At 33.6% G+C, this 18,022-nt stretch overlaps 2 protein-coding genes across 2 annotated transcripts; one reads left to right on the top strand and one right to left on the bottom strand.

Moving 5' to 3' along the window:
- Positions 1-2,085: 2,085 nt before the first annotated feature.
- LOC132714999 (ubiquitin-like-conjugating enzyme ATG3) lies at positions 2,086-15,887 on the bottom strand. The gene is made up of 10 exons (XM_060697961.1): positions 15,699-15,887; positions 15,357-15,398; positions 13,225-13,345; positions 11,656-11,766; positions 8,956-9,011; positions 7,494-7,625; positions 6,535-6,678; positions 4,799-4,926; positions 4,420-4,488; positions 2,086-3,582 (listed from the first exon to the last, which is right to left on the bottom strand). The coding sequence occupies exons 1-10, from the start codon at positions 15,885-15,887 to the stop codon at positions 3,501-3,503; spliced, it is 1,074 nt and encodes a 357-aa protein (XP_060553944.1). The 3' UTR covers positions 2,086-3,500.
- Positions 15,888-15,917: 30 nt separating this feature from the next.
- Positions 15,918-17,927, top strand: LOC132715000 (ankyrin repeat domain-containing protein 39-like). Its single transcript, XM_060697962.1, has 3 exons — positions 15,918-16,127; positions 17,013-17,219; positions 17,460-17,927. Exons 1-3 carry the CDS (start codon positions 15,918-15,920, stop codon positions 17,601-17,603), a joined length of 561 nt encoding a protein of 186 aa, XP_060553945.1. The 3' UTR covers positions 17,604-17,927.
- Positions 17,928-18,022: the final 95 nt, after the last annotated feature.

Raw genomic sequence — 18,022 nt, forward strand, 5'->3', positions numbered from 1 at the left:
AATGTCCCCACACAAAGTTCAAAGTGTCAAAATGAACAAAGGGCAATAACTACAAAAGTAGGCAAGACAGTGTTACAGTTCTTGTGCACTGCAAACTTACTCAATGAGATCTATCTACCTACAAAGTTTCATGTTGATATCTCTTATACATTAAGAAATATGTCCCAGACAAAGTTCAAAGTGTAAAAATAAACAAAGGGGGATAATTCAAAAATTAGGCAAGGCAGAGTTAAGGTTCTTGTTCACTGCACACCTACTCAATGAGATCTATCTACCTACAAAGTTTCATGTTGATACCTCTTATACTTTTAGAGTTATGTCCCGGACAAAGTTCAAAGTGTAAAATAAACAAAGGGTGATAATTCAAAAATTAGACAAGGCAGAGTTACGGTTCTTGTGCACTGCACACCTACTCAATGAGAACTATCTACCTACAAAGTTTCATGTTGATACCTCTTATACTTTTAGAGTTATGTCCCGGACAAATTTCAAAGTGTAAAATAAACAAAGGGGGGTAATTCAAAAATTAGGCAAGGCAGAGTTACGGTTCTTGTGCACTGCACACCTACTCAATGAGATCTATCTACCTACAAAGTTTCATGTTGATACCTCTTATACTTTTAGAGTTATGTCCCGGACAAAGTTCAAAGTGTAAAATAAACAAAGGGGGATAATTCAAAAATTAGGCAAGGCAGAGTTACGGTTCTTGTGCACTGCACTTCTACTCAATGAGATCTATCTACCTACAAAGTTTCATGTTGATACCTCTTATACTTTTAGAGTTATGTCCCGGACAAATTTCAAAGTGTAAAATAAACAAAGGGGGATAATTCAAAAATTAGGCAAGGCAGAGTTACGGTTCTTGTGCACTGCACTTCTACTCAATGAGATCTATCTACCTACAAAGTTTCATGTTGATACCTCTTATACTTTTAGAGTTATGTCCCGGACAAAGTTCAAAGTGTAAAATAAACAAAGGGGGATAATTCAAAAATTAGGCAAGGCAGAGTTACGGTTCTTGTGCACTGCACACCTACTCAATGAGATCTATCTACCTACAAAGTTTCATGTTGATACCTCTTATACTTTTAGAGTTATGTCCCGGACAAAGTTCAAAGTGTAAAAATAAACAAAGGGGAATAATTCAAAAATTAGGCAAGGCAGAGTTACGGTTCTTGTGCACTGCACACCTACTCAATGAGATCTATCTACCTACAAAGTTTCATGTTGATACCTCTTGTTGTTTCAAAGTTATGTCCCGGACAAGAAAAGGGGACGGACGGACGGACGGACGGACGGAAAGACGGACGGACGGACGGAAGGACGGACAAGGCGGCGACTATATGCTCCCCCGAAATTTTTTCGGGGAGCATAAAAATCTGTTACAGGATCTTTAACAAGATCATGGCAGAACTTATTACCATATATTTCAGTTGGTCTGATGACAACATTTCCATGTTAGAAATGCTGGTATATAACTAAGTTGATAAGAAAAAATCTATGAAAATTTGTAATTTTAAAGGGAAAATCATTCTGGAAGTATATGTGCTAGAGTTATTAACCTTGTCTTATATGATGTAGGGAAATGATAAAGAACATATAATTGAGATCTGAAGTTAAAATTCCACAAATTAATAAATAAGTTAAATTAAAAATATGTTATACATAAGAACTTTAAAGTAAAATCTTGGCCCGCATGCTAGATTGAATACGACAGCTCTCCATATATTGTACAAATCCTCACTGTTAGTGAATGAGAAGATCAAAATATTGATGTTTATTTAAATTAAACTATTAAATGTAAGCTATTACTTCTACTGCCTACTTGCATCACTAGTTTTTAGCTTAATTTTTGATGTCTCTTTCACCAACAGTGAGAATTTTAACACATATTATTTTTAATAAGTAATATTCTTAGTGGCCAAACATAAAAAATGAAATTTTTCCCTTTGGATGGTCAATTTGAAGTAAAATAATAATGTAAGATATCAAGATTCATTGTCTGTTTATCCTGAAAGCTTTATAATATCCTTTAAATTTACAATGTGGGATTATCCCCAATCCTCAAAAAATAACTAAGAAAAATCTGAAAATATCTTTTAATCAAAGCTTGGCATTACATGATGGGCCAAGTGCAACATAAAATATAATAATTCACCAACAATTAAAATGCTTTAGAACAGTGCTTACCATTAAAGCTATACATATATAATTAATTATTTATATTAAAGTAACAATTTCACTGAAATGTCAACACTATTTCTTATGTTTATCCATTTTTCAAAAAAAAAACATATACATGTACCAATGCATTTAACCCATAACCTGATGAATTTGTGTAATATATTTGAACTGTTTTGAATATGGTACAGTCCATTCCAACTTGAAGGGATTTCAGTGTCAAAATACAAAAAGTGGGCAACCAACATTATAGAGCCTGATCAGATTACACTGATGTGAAGGTTCTATACTTGTGGCAAAGTCTAAACACTTTCAGTCCCAGCAGGGTATGGATAAAAAATACAAAATCATTCAATTGTTAAATCATGACAACAATTTCGTAAAAGATCCAAGAAATTTCTACATTTATTAATCACAGAAATTTTCACCATCCATTTTAGTGATTGTTAATTTGTGTCAACATTTTCCAACTTGAGTAGCATATAACACAATGAAATGTTCTTGAAGTTCTTGCCATTTATGTTCAGTATTTTTCCTTATTTCAGTTGTAGTAATCTTTGTTTGGTATTTTTCCACTTGAGTTACTGAGTAAGCAGAAATAAAATAATGGTGTTATTTTTATCCTGTCACTATTTCCTGTGTTTATATATAAATGGCAAACAGCACATTGAAATGTTAGGTGGGTTAAATTATTTTCTCAGTACATTTTTCACATTTATAACAACAATAACAAGCAATCTACTGCTGGTTGATCCAATTTAGAGTACTTTTCCACACAAGTAACAGTAAGCACAAATAAAATCTAAAGACATTTATTTTTCTTTCAATATTTTTTTTCAGCATGAGAAGTAATAATGCAATAATGATTAATCAAATTCATCATCATCATCCCCCCCCCCCCAAATCAAAGCTGCTATTGCAAACATTAATAACACTGTTACATACATACATTCATGTATATTTCTAAGAAATATAAAATCTCGGAGGTTGATTTCCTTTTTTTGGAATACATTTTCACACGATTTGCACATAGTAAAATAATTTCCTTAGATTGAAATTAGTAAAGTATTAATTCACATATTAATATAAAATAGCACAACTGCATTAAAAAAAAATTTCTCCATTTTTCAAGAATACCAGATACCGGAGCCGATTCTTGAGACAGAAAACAAGTAAATCATCACTGTTTAAAAACGAAGAGGAGAAAGTGAAACTAAATCTCAAGAAGGATGATTTATTTTTGTCAGTTTACATAAAAACATCAGAGATAATATTATATGAACAAGTATAAGTATATATTGCGTGGTAGTTAAGGTGCATCACAAGTTAAAATGGCGTGTGTAGTCGTATTCTATGGTCGGAATTACAGCTTGAACGAACTTCAAGAATATCATTAAATACCTGAATAAACAGTTAAGGATATAATGTGTTGATGTTAATTTTGTTAGAAAAATAAAACAACATTCGGTCACATCACTTATACTCTCCTGCCCTACACCATCTCTCCCCATGTACACAAAATGACAAATTGCATTTTCTTTAAAATACCTAAAGGCACTAAATTAATAAAACTATGTGTTTATTGCTTTTCTTTTATGTAAACCGGCACACAAGGTACATGTTTCGCATTAGATTTCAAGAAACACAAATACTATTTACTTGAATAATAATTTTTAGGATTTACTGATTGAAGAAGATCCTTCATCCTCTCTTTATTATTTCAGGCACAAATAAACATTCGGTAAGAACCACTGAAGTTTTGTAGTTGCTGAACAAATTTTTTTTTCTAAATTCTATTCTTCCCATTTCTAACTCATTTTCCCTGTATAATTGCTGATTTCTTCAGTCACATCAGGATGGAAATTAAATGGAATTAGTCATAATTACATGTACCACAATAATTTTTTTCATCTTTCTAAGTTCTGGTTCACCTCTTTGAATTTTTTTTCTCACAAAAAAAAATAAATAAAAAAATTAATAATTGCAAAAATAGCTTAATGTGAATTTTTGTTATTGACACTATTTTGGGTTAATACACTTTTAGTTTCTAGCAAACAAAAGAAGGGACATGAAAACATGAATCATAATTACAGACAAGCAACCTATCACAGACTCCAAATAACAAATCCAAAGTATTATACTTATTCTCTTCCTGCTTACCTATGCTGGCAAGTAACAAGAATTCTCTTATTTCAAAAATAATCATGTTTAAGATTACCACGTATTTATAAAGGATACATATGAACACCTAGATCACCACCTCCCTCGGCCACCATTTCTATTATCTTCTTCATCACATCTGCATGTCTAAAAATATCATAGCGACAGTTTATAGAGCAAATAATTATGAGCAGTTCATGTTATCTTATCTTTATATATTTCATAGTTCACTTATGGCCCAAACATCTGTATTCTTTTTTCCTTTTTCCACATTTGCTTTTCACTTGTGTGTAAAATTGATATCAATGACTGATATTCAATTACATATAAATGTATCACTGTTGACATGAAACAAGGGTTTAAGTTACTTAAAACTGAAAGATTAGAATTTAAAAGGAAAACATATGGTATCAGTCAATTGCCATTGCCAAACACAGACTCAAAACTTATTTCTTACCTGCAGGGATGTACAGAAGCCATTGGTGGTCCCGGTAGATGTGGATGGGCTTCCATGGTTACTGTTTTCTTAGCATGGTCTTGACTGAAATCTTCATACATCTGCTCTACTGTCAGAGGAGTCCGATTCTTACATGGAAAATAAACAAGAGCTGTCCGTAAGACAGCGCGCTCGACTTTTTTATTGCTTGCCAATAAAAAAAGTTTTTGCAGTAAAAGGCAATACAAGAATCTCTGTATTTTTAAAGTGAACAATGGCCATGAGCATTAAGATATTTAGTGAAGAATTATTTTACTGAATTGTGTGATACCCTTGAACACTGCAGCAAAGTTTGAAATGTTTAAGTCAAAAGAGGGCTGGTAAGAAAGAAAAAAAAACTGAGTTGAGCCTTAAATAAATTTAATTCTAAGTCGATAAAAGGCCTTAATTTTTAAAACAAATCCTTGACAGAGTTACCTTCTCTTGCGTACAGATGGGGTAATGATGTGAAATAGCATTAAAAGTTTCAAAGCAATATCTCAAAGGGTTAAGGCAATAAGTGGATTTTACCCATATTCAATGTATTTTCTAAGTCAAAAAGGGCATAATTCTGTCAAAAACCTTGACAGAGTTATGTCCTCTTGTCTGTTGATGAAGGTCGTGATGGTAAACAAGTATGGTCAGTTTCAAAGCAATACCTCCAATGGTTTTGAAATAAAGTGAGGTGGTACAAAAAACTTAACCAAGCTCAATACACTTTCTAAGTCAAAAAAGGGCCATAATTCTGTCAAAAACCTTGACAGAGTTATGTACTCTTGTCTGTAGATGGAGGTTATGATGGTGAACAAGTATGGTAAGTTTCAAAGCCATACTTGTAATACTTCTGAAATAAAGTGGGGTGGTACGAAAAACTTAACCAAGGTGTGACGCCAACGCCGACGCCGACGCCGGGGCGAGTAGGATAGCTCCCCTTTTCATAGAAAAGTCGAGCTAAAAAATTATCATAAATTTGTACCACACATGTAATTGATTATGAAAATTCTTAATTATTTCTGGCATGAAAGAACACAATGGTAGAAACGACAATCTTTCAATGGCTCAATGGATAGCTTGCCCACATCTCTGTCCCTGGAGGAATATTAAACCTTACAGGGAAAGTGCCTGACTTAAGTGACTTTAACCTCTAGCCTAGAAAGACTCTAAGTAATTTAAAACTGACAGATATTTTTTGGCTGAGCTAACATATAACAAAAAACCTTCTATTATAATAACTTGTGAAGCAAATTTTTGTACAACATCTTAAATAGTTCACATTCACCTTATCAACCATATTTTTGCTTTTATTTAAGATATAGTATACATGAAATATGTTTCGATTGCTATTTTACATTAACCTTTTGATTTACAAGTAAATGTATTTGATTTCCATTTTCTTGTATTTTTTATTTCTCTGCCAGTATTTTGAAAATTATGGCTGAGTGGCTTACTTGTCGGACTAGCAATCAAATGATCGCTAACTCTAGCCGCATGGGTTCAAAGCCCGTCAAGGGCAAGTCCTTGTTTCCTTGATCAAGAAACTTTACACTCATTGCTCAGTACTGGTTGGTTCCAGGAACGAATTCGAAAGTGTGTCTATAAGCTTATAGCTTCCTACACAATCAATCTAAAATAAATTCTGTATAAACCAAATTATTTTGTATGACAATAACTAAACTAACTACTAAACAATATGTACCTAGTGAATTATCTGCCCTTACCTCATCATACCCGTACAACCATAGCCTTGGTGTTTGATAATATTTATCATAAGTTATGTTGAGATCATAGGTTCGAGTCTGCAACACACCACTCTCAGATTCTGATATCTGCCGCTCTACATTAGTCTTTACAACTAAAGTGGCCTGAAATATAGGCAAGAAAACAAATGCCAAATTATCTTAAGTATTTTAACTGCTCAATTATTGACTTGTCCACATACAAAATTTGAGTCCTGACATAACACTACTTCTTCTTGAGTATGTCAAAGTACTCCTTTGTTTAGTAAAATAAAGGCACAACTTTCATAAATCATCTTAACATTTAGTAAGTCTGACATATAATACCTTTAAGTCTAAGCCAAGCATTAACTGGAAAGAACTGGAATAATAAAAAAGAGTGTATAATCTGACAAAAAACTCTTTCATTTGTTGTTGGGTTTTACGTCACCAACACAGCATATGGCAATTTTTTTCCAACTGTACCGGTGGAAGAAGACCTCAGATGCGCTTCCCCTGCCCTGTATTATTTCAGACATAAACAGGCACCTGAGAAGAACCAGCAATGTTCCCAAAATATACTTATCAAATCTTATTATCTCTGAATTTTACATGCAAGATAAAATTCTAAATTGTATTCCAATTTGTATGCCCTATAATAATTGAATATGAACTTTGCAAAATCTGTTGTCCGCTTGAATAGTTTTGCAAGCTAATGAAATTACAGTGTGAAAACTTTGATAAGTAAATCAACTCGTAAAATAAGACATTCAAAAACCTGTAATCAGAGCAGTTATAACTTTCATCTAGTGTATATCAAACTCTCCAATGCTTTCTGGCATTAAGTCATATTTATAACTTGTACAATGCCAGTTTCAAAATTATTTGAAATACTTCTTCTGAACTTTCTTTCAATCCTACAAAACTACAATTCTCATGTCACTACTTAGTAGAAAACTTACTGTGTCATTTTCTTCTAGCATTCCACTTTCTTCAAATGCCTCCATATCCATAGCTTCACCGTCGTCATCATCGTCGTCGTCATCATCATCTTTAGTTGTTGACGCACCTCCATCTGCAGAAGATGTCTTATCCTGCAAGATCAAATATAGTTTGTTTGTTTGGTTTTTGATCGTTACATTGCAGATGGTTCATCTAACCAGCTTTCCTGAGTAACTTACTGATAATTACTGACATCTCTGCATGTGACTGACTACTTATTAATGCTAAATGATTTCTGAATCAGTGAATGTCACTAAGATCAACTGTCACAGAGAAATTGCCATGCTCATGAAGATTAAACAAGTGAACCTCTGGTTTACCAATCAGATGCTCTCCCCTAGTGGATTAAAATTTTTATCTAGTGTTAATGCTTCATACAAACTAATGCTGAAAACCTTCATTAGCAAAGTAAGATAGAACTTTAGAATTTTAAAAAAAAGTTTATTTTTCAAAAGCAATGCACTAAACTATTTTCAGTGCTTGAAAATAAAAGCAAACTCCACGCTGGAAATTTCATGAAGGGGAATAATTCATTAAACATTGATGGTAGAAAAAGTGATCTAACAAAACCTTATAAATCATGACATGACAGACATGTATCCAGTTTCATATTATTGTGAAAACCTCCTGAAGTTGAAGAGATAAGACTTGCATGCAAAACATCCATAAGGAATTTATAAGGAATTTATTTAAGTTCATCAAGGGGAATAACTCAGTAGTCTAGGCAAGAAGTAATCTGATTTGAAAACAGCATGCCTCCAGATCTATGCTTAATTCCATACAGTAGAGATATGATGATAAATAATACAAAATCAGTCATTAATTGCAGGTAACATGTAAATTATTACTCGAGTCTTTTTTACCTTCTTTTATATCTTAGTACATTTTTCTCAAATTTGATTCCTTGAAATATTTTTGCTCATCTTGAGGCATGCAGCTTTAATTCTTAGCCTACTGTCAGCAACAGATTCTACTCATGCAACCAGTGCAGGCCAAAATCATGGTTTACACTGTCTGCATTTCAGTTAGTATATACTTGCGTATTTTCAAATGTTCCCTATAAACAATGGATGGTTTTGTCTAGACCGAAAGATGGTTAAGTCCATTTATTTAAAGATGTATCATGTGGTAAAGGTTAATCTGCTTGATTCACTGTATGAATTTTTTTTATTGGTTTTCACATTAAACAAACAAAATACATGTCATACAGAGACTAACCAGCTTTATTGGGGTAGGAAGACCTCAGGTGCTCCTCCATGCGTTATTTCTGGCACAAACTGGGACCTGAGTAGAACCACTTACTTTCCATAAGCTAGCTGGGTAGCTTCCTCACATGAAAGAATCCTGGTAGGATTCGAACAAACAGTTGTGAGGGGCAAGTGGTGTATGCTTTAATGAATTTAGTACACAATAGTTACTTACTTTGGAATCTAAGGTCATATCAGAGACAGCTTCTTGTACCTGACCCATCTGTGGATCTGTAAAAATTAATAGTGAGATATATAATGGAATACAATGATACATAAATGTCCTTTCAAATGCCCAAGGGCAGTATTATAAGCAGAACCTTTTGCTAAGATTAGAGGCAGCATAAAATATGCTAATTAGCTGAATTATAAATGTGATATTGCTTGTTACAGCTTAAGTTTGTATTAAAAAAAATGTATGAAGATTTTCTATAAAAAAAAAATCTTGTTTTTACTTGCTTTAGTAATCGACATTAAACATAAAATTGAAATTATGCAACACTTGTTTTGTTTATGCAGTGATGCTTTTAGCTAAATTTTTCACTTCGTACAAAATGTCATAGACTACATTATTTTCTCTTGAACACAACGTCATTACTTAAAACAAGCAAATTCGTTGAATTTATATCCCCCGCCGAGTACTGGTTATTATTAACACAACAACTGAAGACATAAGGCTTTATTTATATATTAATTATGGCATAAACAGTAATATTCTTTGAACTTGATAAATATTCAGGGCAATAACAGAGCAATAACTTTGTGTTAAAAAGTAAAATCTGGAAATGCCAATGAGATGTATGCATACTACATAACTAATCAAGGGCCATAAATCTAAGTTATAAGTATCTGACTGAAACAAGGCGACTATATGCACATCTCCTCTTAGTATCCCATAAAGTTTCATTGAATTCCAGCCAGTAGTAGCAGAGAAGTAGCGAGGAAACAAATATTTTTCTATATGGGTACTGCATAACTAATCAAGGGCCATAACTCTGAGTTAAAGTGTCTGACCGGAACAAGCCGACGATATGCGCATCTCCTCTTGGTATTGAAGGTTCTGACTGAAACAAGCCGACGATATGAGCATCTCCTCTTGATATTGATGATTCCCATAAAGTTTCGTTGAATTCCAGCCAGTAGTTGCAGAGAATTACTCCGGAAACGCTTTTTACTCCATATGCATATTGCATAACTAATCAAGGCCATAACTCTGAGTTAAAGTGTCTGACCCGAACAAGCGGACAATATGCCCATCTCCTCTTGGTATTGAAAGTTCCCATAAAGTTTCGTTGAATTCCAGCCAGTAGTTGCAGAGAAGTAGCGCAGAAACGATTTTTACTCTATATGCATACTGCATAACTAATCAAGGCCATAACTCTGAGTTAAAGTGTCTGACCGGAACAAGTGGACGATATGCGCATTTCCTCTTGGTATTGATGATTCCCATAAAGTTTCGTTGAATTCCAGCCAGTAGTTGCAGAGAACTACTCCGGTAACGATTTTTACTCTATATGCATACTACATAACTAATCAAGGGCCATAACTCTGAGTTAAAGTGGCTGACCTGAACAAGCCGACGATATGCGCATCTCCTCTTGATATTGATGATTCCCATAAAGTTTCGTTGAATTCCAGCCAGTAGTTGCAGAGAAGTAGCGCAGAAACGATTTTTACTCCATATGCATACTGCATTACTAATCAAGGGCCATAACTCTGAGTTAAAGTGTCTGACCGGAACAAGCCAACGATATGCGCATTTCCTCTTGGTATTGATGATTCCCATAAAGTTTCGTTGAATTCCAGCCAGTAGTTGCAGAGAACTACTCCAGTAACGATTTTTACTCTATATGCATACTACATAACTAATCAAGGGCCATAACTCTGAGTTAAAGTGGCTGACCTGAACAAGCCGACGATATGCGCATCTCCTCTTGATATTGATGATTCCCATAAAGTTTCGTTGAATTCCAGCCAGTAGTTGCAGAGAACTACTCCGGAAACGATTTTTACTCTATATGCATACTACATAACTAATCAAGGGCCATAACTCTGAGTTAAAGTGGCTGACCTGAACAAGCCGACGATATGCGCATCTCCTCTTGATATTGATGATTCCCATAAAGTTTCGTTGAATTCCAGCCAGTAGTTGCAGAGAAGTAGCGCAGAAACGATTTTTACTCCATATGCATACTGCATTACTAATCAAGGGCCATAACTCTGAGTTAAAGTGTCTGACCGGAACAAGCCAACGATATGCGCATTTCCTCTTGGTATTGATGATTCCCATAAAGTTTCGTTGAATTCCAGCCAGTAGTTGCAGAGAACTACTCCAGTAACGATTTTTACTCTATATGCATACTACATAACTAATCAAGGGCCATAACTCTGAGTTAAAGTGGCTGACCTGAACAAGCCGACGATATGCGCATCTCCTCTTGATATTGATGATTCCCATAAAGTTTCGTTGAATTCCAGCCAGTAGTTGCAGAGAACTACTCCGGAAACGAAATTCGGACGGACGGACGGACAACGCTAAAACTATATCCCCCTCCCGATTCCATCGGCGTGGGATAATAATTGACAGAATATCTTCTGTCAATGTGAACATACCTGCTCAGAAATAAAAGTCAATATTTTAGATAACACTTTTTATCAAGGTATTAACAATAACAGTACAACTTTCTGGTACTGCATGCGTGATAAAGTATAAGTCAGTGTTGTGAGCATTCTTCTTAATAACATATTATTTGTCATTTGTATCACAATGCTGTAAAGAATTTATATAATTAAAAGAAGAAAAATACAAAATAAGGGTGTGTAATAATTATAAAAACTTGATCTGTATAAGGTATTTATTTCAAGCAAGATTTACCAGCATAATGATGTGTATCTACCCATCCACCATCAGGGTCATTCTCCTCTATCACTTTCTCCTGCTCTTCTTGGTGGTTATCTACCTGCTTTACTCGTTTATAACATGGTACTGGAAATAATCACATATAAAACTTAACATTACAATATTATCACTAGAATAAAGTAAAAAAAATATTTGACTATCCTTTGTAACTAAAATGTCAATTAAATAGAGGATATTGAATGAGTGTAAAAGACCTGATACAAGCAACTTGTTTAAGCTTTTTACAGGGACTAACTTGATAGACAATTTAGGTGATTCTGATATTTTTCACAATTTAAAGCAAACCATTCCTAAAATTCAAAAAATCCTAAAGGTATAGGCCATGTTCATAAAAACATTAGCATTCATATATGTCAAATGTGAGATTACATGCACTGTGACCAATCTAATTCATCAGATTGTTTATTTTTGTTTTCCTAAAATATGAATGGATTGATAACAAATACACATGACCTAGACCTTTATATCCTGATAACCAATTTATTACTATTGACATATTTAACCACTAAGGTTAATGCCCTAACCATTGCAACTTTTGAGTTCCTGAACTTCTGAACTATATTTGTTGGGTAGACAGTGACACTAACTGACAATCTTAATTGCTAGTAAATAACAGGAAAAGCTGTGTGGAAGTTAAAACCTTCCATATAATGAAAATTTATTAAAAAATCAATTAAATAGGTGTCTTGTATTGACTCCACATTTACTTTTGGACTGATATTGTTTAATTAAAAAAGCAAGTTAATATGTATTAAATCCTTTTTGATTTTTGGTCTGATCATTGTTGATTTTGGGGCCATCAAAATTCTAAAAATTAGGCATTTGAAAGCATAATGACAAACCTCATAGCTACAGAGACTGACATGGGGACAGGAAAGTCATCATCATGTTTCATGTAGAGAATTAGTTGAAAGTGTCTTTCATAACATTGAAAATAACATATTTTTTTAAAAACACAATCATATTTAAGACCTATGCTATAGTAACATTTACAGAATACAGTATGAAAATTGTATAAAAGGATTTATTTAAGCTTCTCACACAATATTAAATCATGTTAACAGAAACATTTCAAGTGGGTGAAACAATGTGGATAATCAAACTTGTTTTTGAGTAATCTGCCCTTGAATTTGAAAATTTGGCTTGATTAAACATCAGGCATGTATCTTTTTTTATTATGTAAACTGATTATTAGGAAAGTAATATAACTTTAGCAATTCAAAGTATTCACTATAAGGTATAATACACAAGCCACTTCATAAAATACCTTTTTCATTACCAAATCAAATTTTAGATGACTATCACTCCATACAATTTACACTCCTGACTTTAGTAGTCGTAAAACAATTTTTTCTTATTTAAATTGTAACAATTATTTTAACAGTTATTTCCAAAAGACACAAATTTGAAGAACATAACTCTCATATTAAGTACAAATTTTATTAATTGTTTTTGAAAAATTAATTACATGTTTTTCTTAAAGACAATATAATGTTGTATTAACAGGCTGAATATAAGACTTACCATTTTTTGTAATGAGAAATTGTTTATCTGCTGGTAAGTAAGGTTTTCTCTTAGATTCTTCCCCAGCTGACCAGTGCCATGTTGGACAATGATGTACTAAATGATCACCTGCTGCCACAAACTGTCATACAAAATAGCAAAGTATTAACATATTTATATAGTACTGAGTGTATTTATATCATGCTATAAGCAACACTAAAATTAGTATGTCTTATTCAGGTTATAAATATGATTGTAATGATGAAAATTTAACAGTAGTTCTCTTATCCCCCCCTTTTTTTCCAAGAAAAAAAAAAGATAATATACAATGGCAAACAGGCAAAACTTTTTATTTGTTAGGATGAAGTTTTACTAAAGTATGTATTGCTTAAATTTAGATAGTTTTGATATCTGTTAGGGGCCTTGACAGTACATACCTTTTTTAACAAATTGAATGATAAAAAGACTTACATGTACTTTCATTAATTCACTTGACTGATCATATTAAATAACCATTTTATCTTTAATTTACAGTGCATATTAGTTACTATCAAAGTTCAAGTAAATTATCAAAGACAGCAGACTTTCATTATAGAAGACAGTAATATTTGGGTCACATGATTAGATTACTATCTTGCTTGTCTGCATTTAGGACAAGTTAGTGGTAACTAGACCTATCACTGAAGGTGATTAATACCCCCACCAACAACTTTGACTTTTTGAAAAAAAAGTAGTCTGAAGAAAAATTTGAACACAAACTATCAACTGTGTACAAAGAAATATTTCAATTAATTGTAATCGCAACTGGGGTCTCGAAATAAGCTTGCTATACACCAAGTTTGATTACAATATCTCATTCCTAACTCTAGTTATTGTCAGGAAACCATTTTTTCTATTTTTAGTAACACTGTAACAGTGACCTTGACCCTAGGGGGTCCAAATGCAATACCAACCCAGGTCTTCATATAAGCTTCCTATACACCAAATAAGATTACAATATCTCATTCCTAACTCTAGTTATTGTCCGAAAACCATTTTTCGTAACGGTGACCTTGACCCCAGGGGGCCCAAATGCAATACCAACCAAAGTCTTCATATAGGCTTGCTATACGCCAAGTTTGATAACAATATCTCATTCCTAACTCTTGTTATTGTCTGGAAACCATTTTTCTATTTTTAGTAACACTGTAACAGTGACCTTGACCCTAGGGGGTCCAAATGCAATACCAACCCAGTCTTCATATAAGCTTCCTTTACACCAAATTAGATTACAATTTCTCATTCCTAACTCTAGTTATTGTCCGGAAACCATTTGTCTCTTTTTCCTAACGGTGACCTTGACCTTGACCCCAGGGGGTCCAAATGCAATACCAACCCAGGTCTTCATATAAGCTTGCTATACACCAAGTTTGATTACAGTATGTCATTCCTAAGTCAAGTTATTGTCCGGAAACCATTTTTCTATTTTTAGTAACAGTGACCTTGACCTTGACCCCAGAGGGCCCAAATGCAATACCAACCCAGGTCTTCATATAAGCTTGCTATACGCCAAGTTTGATAACAATATCTCATTCCTAACTCTAGTTATTATCCGGAAACCATTTTTCTATTTTTAGTAATGGTGACCTTGACCCCAGGGGGTCCAAATGCAATACCAACCGGAGTTTCCATATAAGGTTGCTATATACCAAGTTTGATTACAATACCTCATTCCAAACTCTAGTTATCGTCCGGAAACCATGATGTGGACTGACCGACGGACCGACCGACCAACCGACCGACAAGCTGACTCCTATATACCCCCCCTAAACTTCGTTTGTGGGGGTATAATAAATTATAAACTTATTAGCATTTTATTCTCTAAACCTTTTTATCTTTAAAACAGTTATTTAATTATTTTTTAATCTGTTAATCACCATCCTTATTGAAGCTATTCACAAGTTCCAGATACAAAGTAGCCTACACTGAACTTGCAATGGGGGTTTGCATTTTTTTTCTAAAATTAATGATTTGGACAATATTTATTTACCTTAATAGATCTATATAACAGATAATATGGGCTATGTAAAGATTTTGAGTAACAAAAAGAAAAATTAATTTATTCTCGTTTATGCCTAAAATGAGTAATAATGTGAATTTAAGAGCAAGTTTACCTCTTCTGGAGTTATAACACCAGTTTCCTTGAACTTTGACTCCTGAAATATAAACAGTAAACAATTAAAATAATTATAAATAACTCCAGATCATTTATAAAATAGATTTTTCTATCATAATGAAAGAGGAAGTACATTGCTTTAAAACATTGTTTCATGCTCCATTTTCTTGTACGAAGTCTTAAACATATATTTAAACAGTTGAAAAAATATTCATTGCCGTATAAATAGACATTTACATAAAGAAAGTATTATTATAATTAGTGTTTTTCAATGTTATGATCTATCCGAAATCAGTTTAGTTTATGACGCATCAAAAATGTCAATTTTCCGAGCACAAACCTTTAGGACAGGTGTAAGATATTCAGCAACACCTAGAGCAGTACCCTTTACAGTGTTAAAAATGTTTCTGCATTGCCATTTTACACCGTCATCAACACGATTTCGAAAAATAAATCGAAGTCCAATCTCTCTTTTTCCGGATAGGACGTTATGTGACTTCAAGATTGAAGAGTCTACTTTCAGTTTCATTAGTATTCGCGATGCAGCTGTCAAACTCGAATGGTGATAAAAATGTGTGAAAAAGAGCATAAATGCGAGTGTGCACACAGTTCAACTAACCCGTCTGTTCAACAAACATTAGAAGAACTTGATTTTAGTAGGGGTATATGGACAGCCGCATTAGACGGATCATATGAAGATGTTGTGAAATTTCTTGAGAAGAAAAACGACCCAGTTGACAAATGTGACGCTTCAGGCTACACAGCTCTAGTATTGCAATTTCTTTCAGATAATTTTTGATTTATAGCCTTTATCTAATGCTTTAGTAACACATTTTCAGAAAAGCTCTATGGTATTTAAAATGTTTCATTTGACATAAGATAGTAGGTTTTTAACACATTTTCTCAAATTCTGCAGTATAGATCTTCATAACAATTGTAGTTTTTAGTCATTTTTGACTTGTTTTCGATCAAAATCATGGATATTGCACATATGATAACACGATTATCATTTCTATCTATTTCCATTAATGTCAAACCCCTAGCGGGGACGTAGACATGACTCTAGACAAGTCATTTCAGAGACAGCTATGAGATACAAAGGAATCTGGCTCTTATTGAGGACGAGTTGATCAAAAGTAGGGGGACGAGTTGACTAAAAAGGTGACGAGTTGACCACGGGACAAGTTGACCACGGGACGAGTTGACCTGATTGCGTATTTAATGACTTGAATTTATGATAGGAATTTCACGGATAATTACAGGCATGTTAGTATGTTTAAAAGTAATGTTCATATTTTTAAATTCATGATGACCCGTTGCTAATGTTTGTTAAGAGAACTTGTGGGTCAACCCTTTTGCCAAATATGTCAAGTCATTGTATTGTAACTGTCTACATGTATGTATATGTCTACTTTTTGGCAATAAAATATGTTTAAATCATAAATCAATTCATGATGAAGTTGGAGGTCATCAGGATTACTTTTTGTTTGAACAGAGTTATTGCTCTTGCTGCTGAAACTAATAATTGCCCTTGCTGTTGACACATTCCAGAATTAATTTGATCAGAGTTATAGCCCTTGCTAGTGAACATCTCAGCTGTGATTTTTGAGAGGAAGGGGAGATAATATACTGAATTTGCTTTTTATATTTGCAGCATTATGCAAGTAGAAATGGTCACACAAGAATATGTAAACTGTTGCTTGACAATAATGCCTCACCAAATATTCAGACACGTTCAGGTGGTGTGACACCTCTCCATAGGGCTGCATATTGCGGACATACAGATATAGTGGAACTACTTCTAAAGCATGGAGCTGACCCCTTGATAGCAGATTCTGATGGAAAACTTCCCTTACACAAAGTATGTGCGAGTTTATTGCTACATTTTGTCATCAAGCTGTAAGCAGTAAATCCAGCCTACCAGTAGAAATCTTATTCACCAGTATATAAATAGCACATCACTTCAACATTTTTTTCCTAACCAAATACTTATGTCAAATAATTCTGATTATTTCCATGCAAAAGGAATCAAATGAAAAGTGAATTCTTTTTGATCCGTCTCTGTTATGTTTTTTAATGAATTTTCCTCTTTTTCTACCAGGCTGCTGAAAAGGGTTTTGCCCCTGTAGTAGAGATTTTAGTGAAAGCAGCAAAAAACAGTGTTTTCCATAAAGATAACAGAGGTCGCACTCCAACAGACTGTGTCACAAAAGATTGTTCAAATGTGAAATCTCTTCTTGAATAAAAACAAGAACAATCCTGAAATACGATGTTAAGTCACAAGTAGACCAATCAGCTGCAGAGTGTTCTGTGAAATATACAATGATATAAATGTGACCAAACCTGCATTACTGTTATTTCCCAACAGAGCTGTGAACAGTTAAGAAAAAAGAAAGTGGTTTAATTTTAGAAATCTCAAACAACAGAGCTTTAAGAAAACCTCAATTGAACTTGTTTTGGTGCACATATTTTTTTACTTGCACCCCTAAATTTTCATCTGTTTAGTCAGTGAATTTTTCTGGACAATCAGTGGACATGATGTTAAAATAACTATTAAACTCTTACAGTATCTGCTAGTTTGTTTCATAGTTAAGGGACCTTTCTGTTGAAAATGTGTCAGAGTTAAATCGTATACATATACATGCACAGTGCGTTAACTGGAGT

The sequence above is a fragment of the Ruditapes philippinarum genome, unplaced genomic scaffold (assembly GCF_026571515.1).
Source record: "Ruditapes philippinarum isolate M1 unplaced genomic scaffold, ASM2657151v2 ctg173_1_1_1_1, whole genome shotgun sequence".
NCBI classification, from domain to species: domain Eukaryota; kingdom Metazoa; phylum Mollusca; class Bivalvia; order Venerida; family Veneridae; genus Ruditapes; species Ruditapes philippinarum.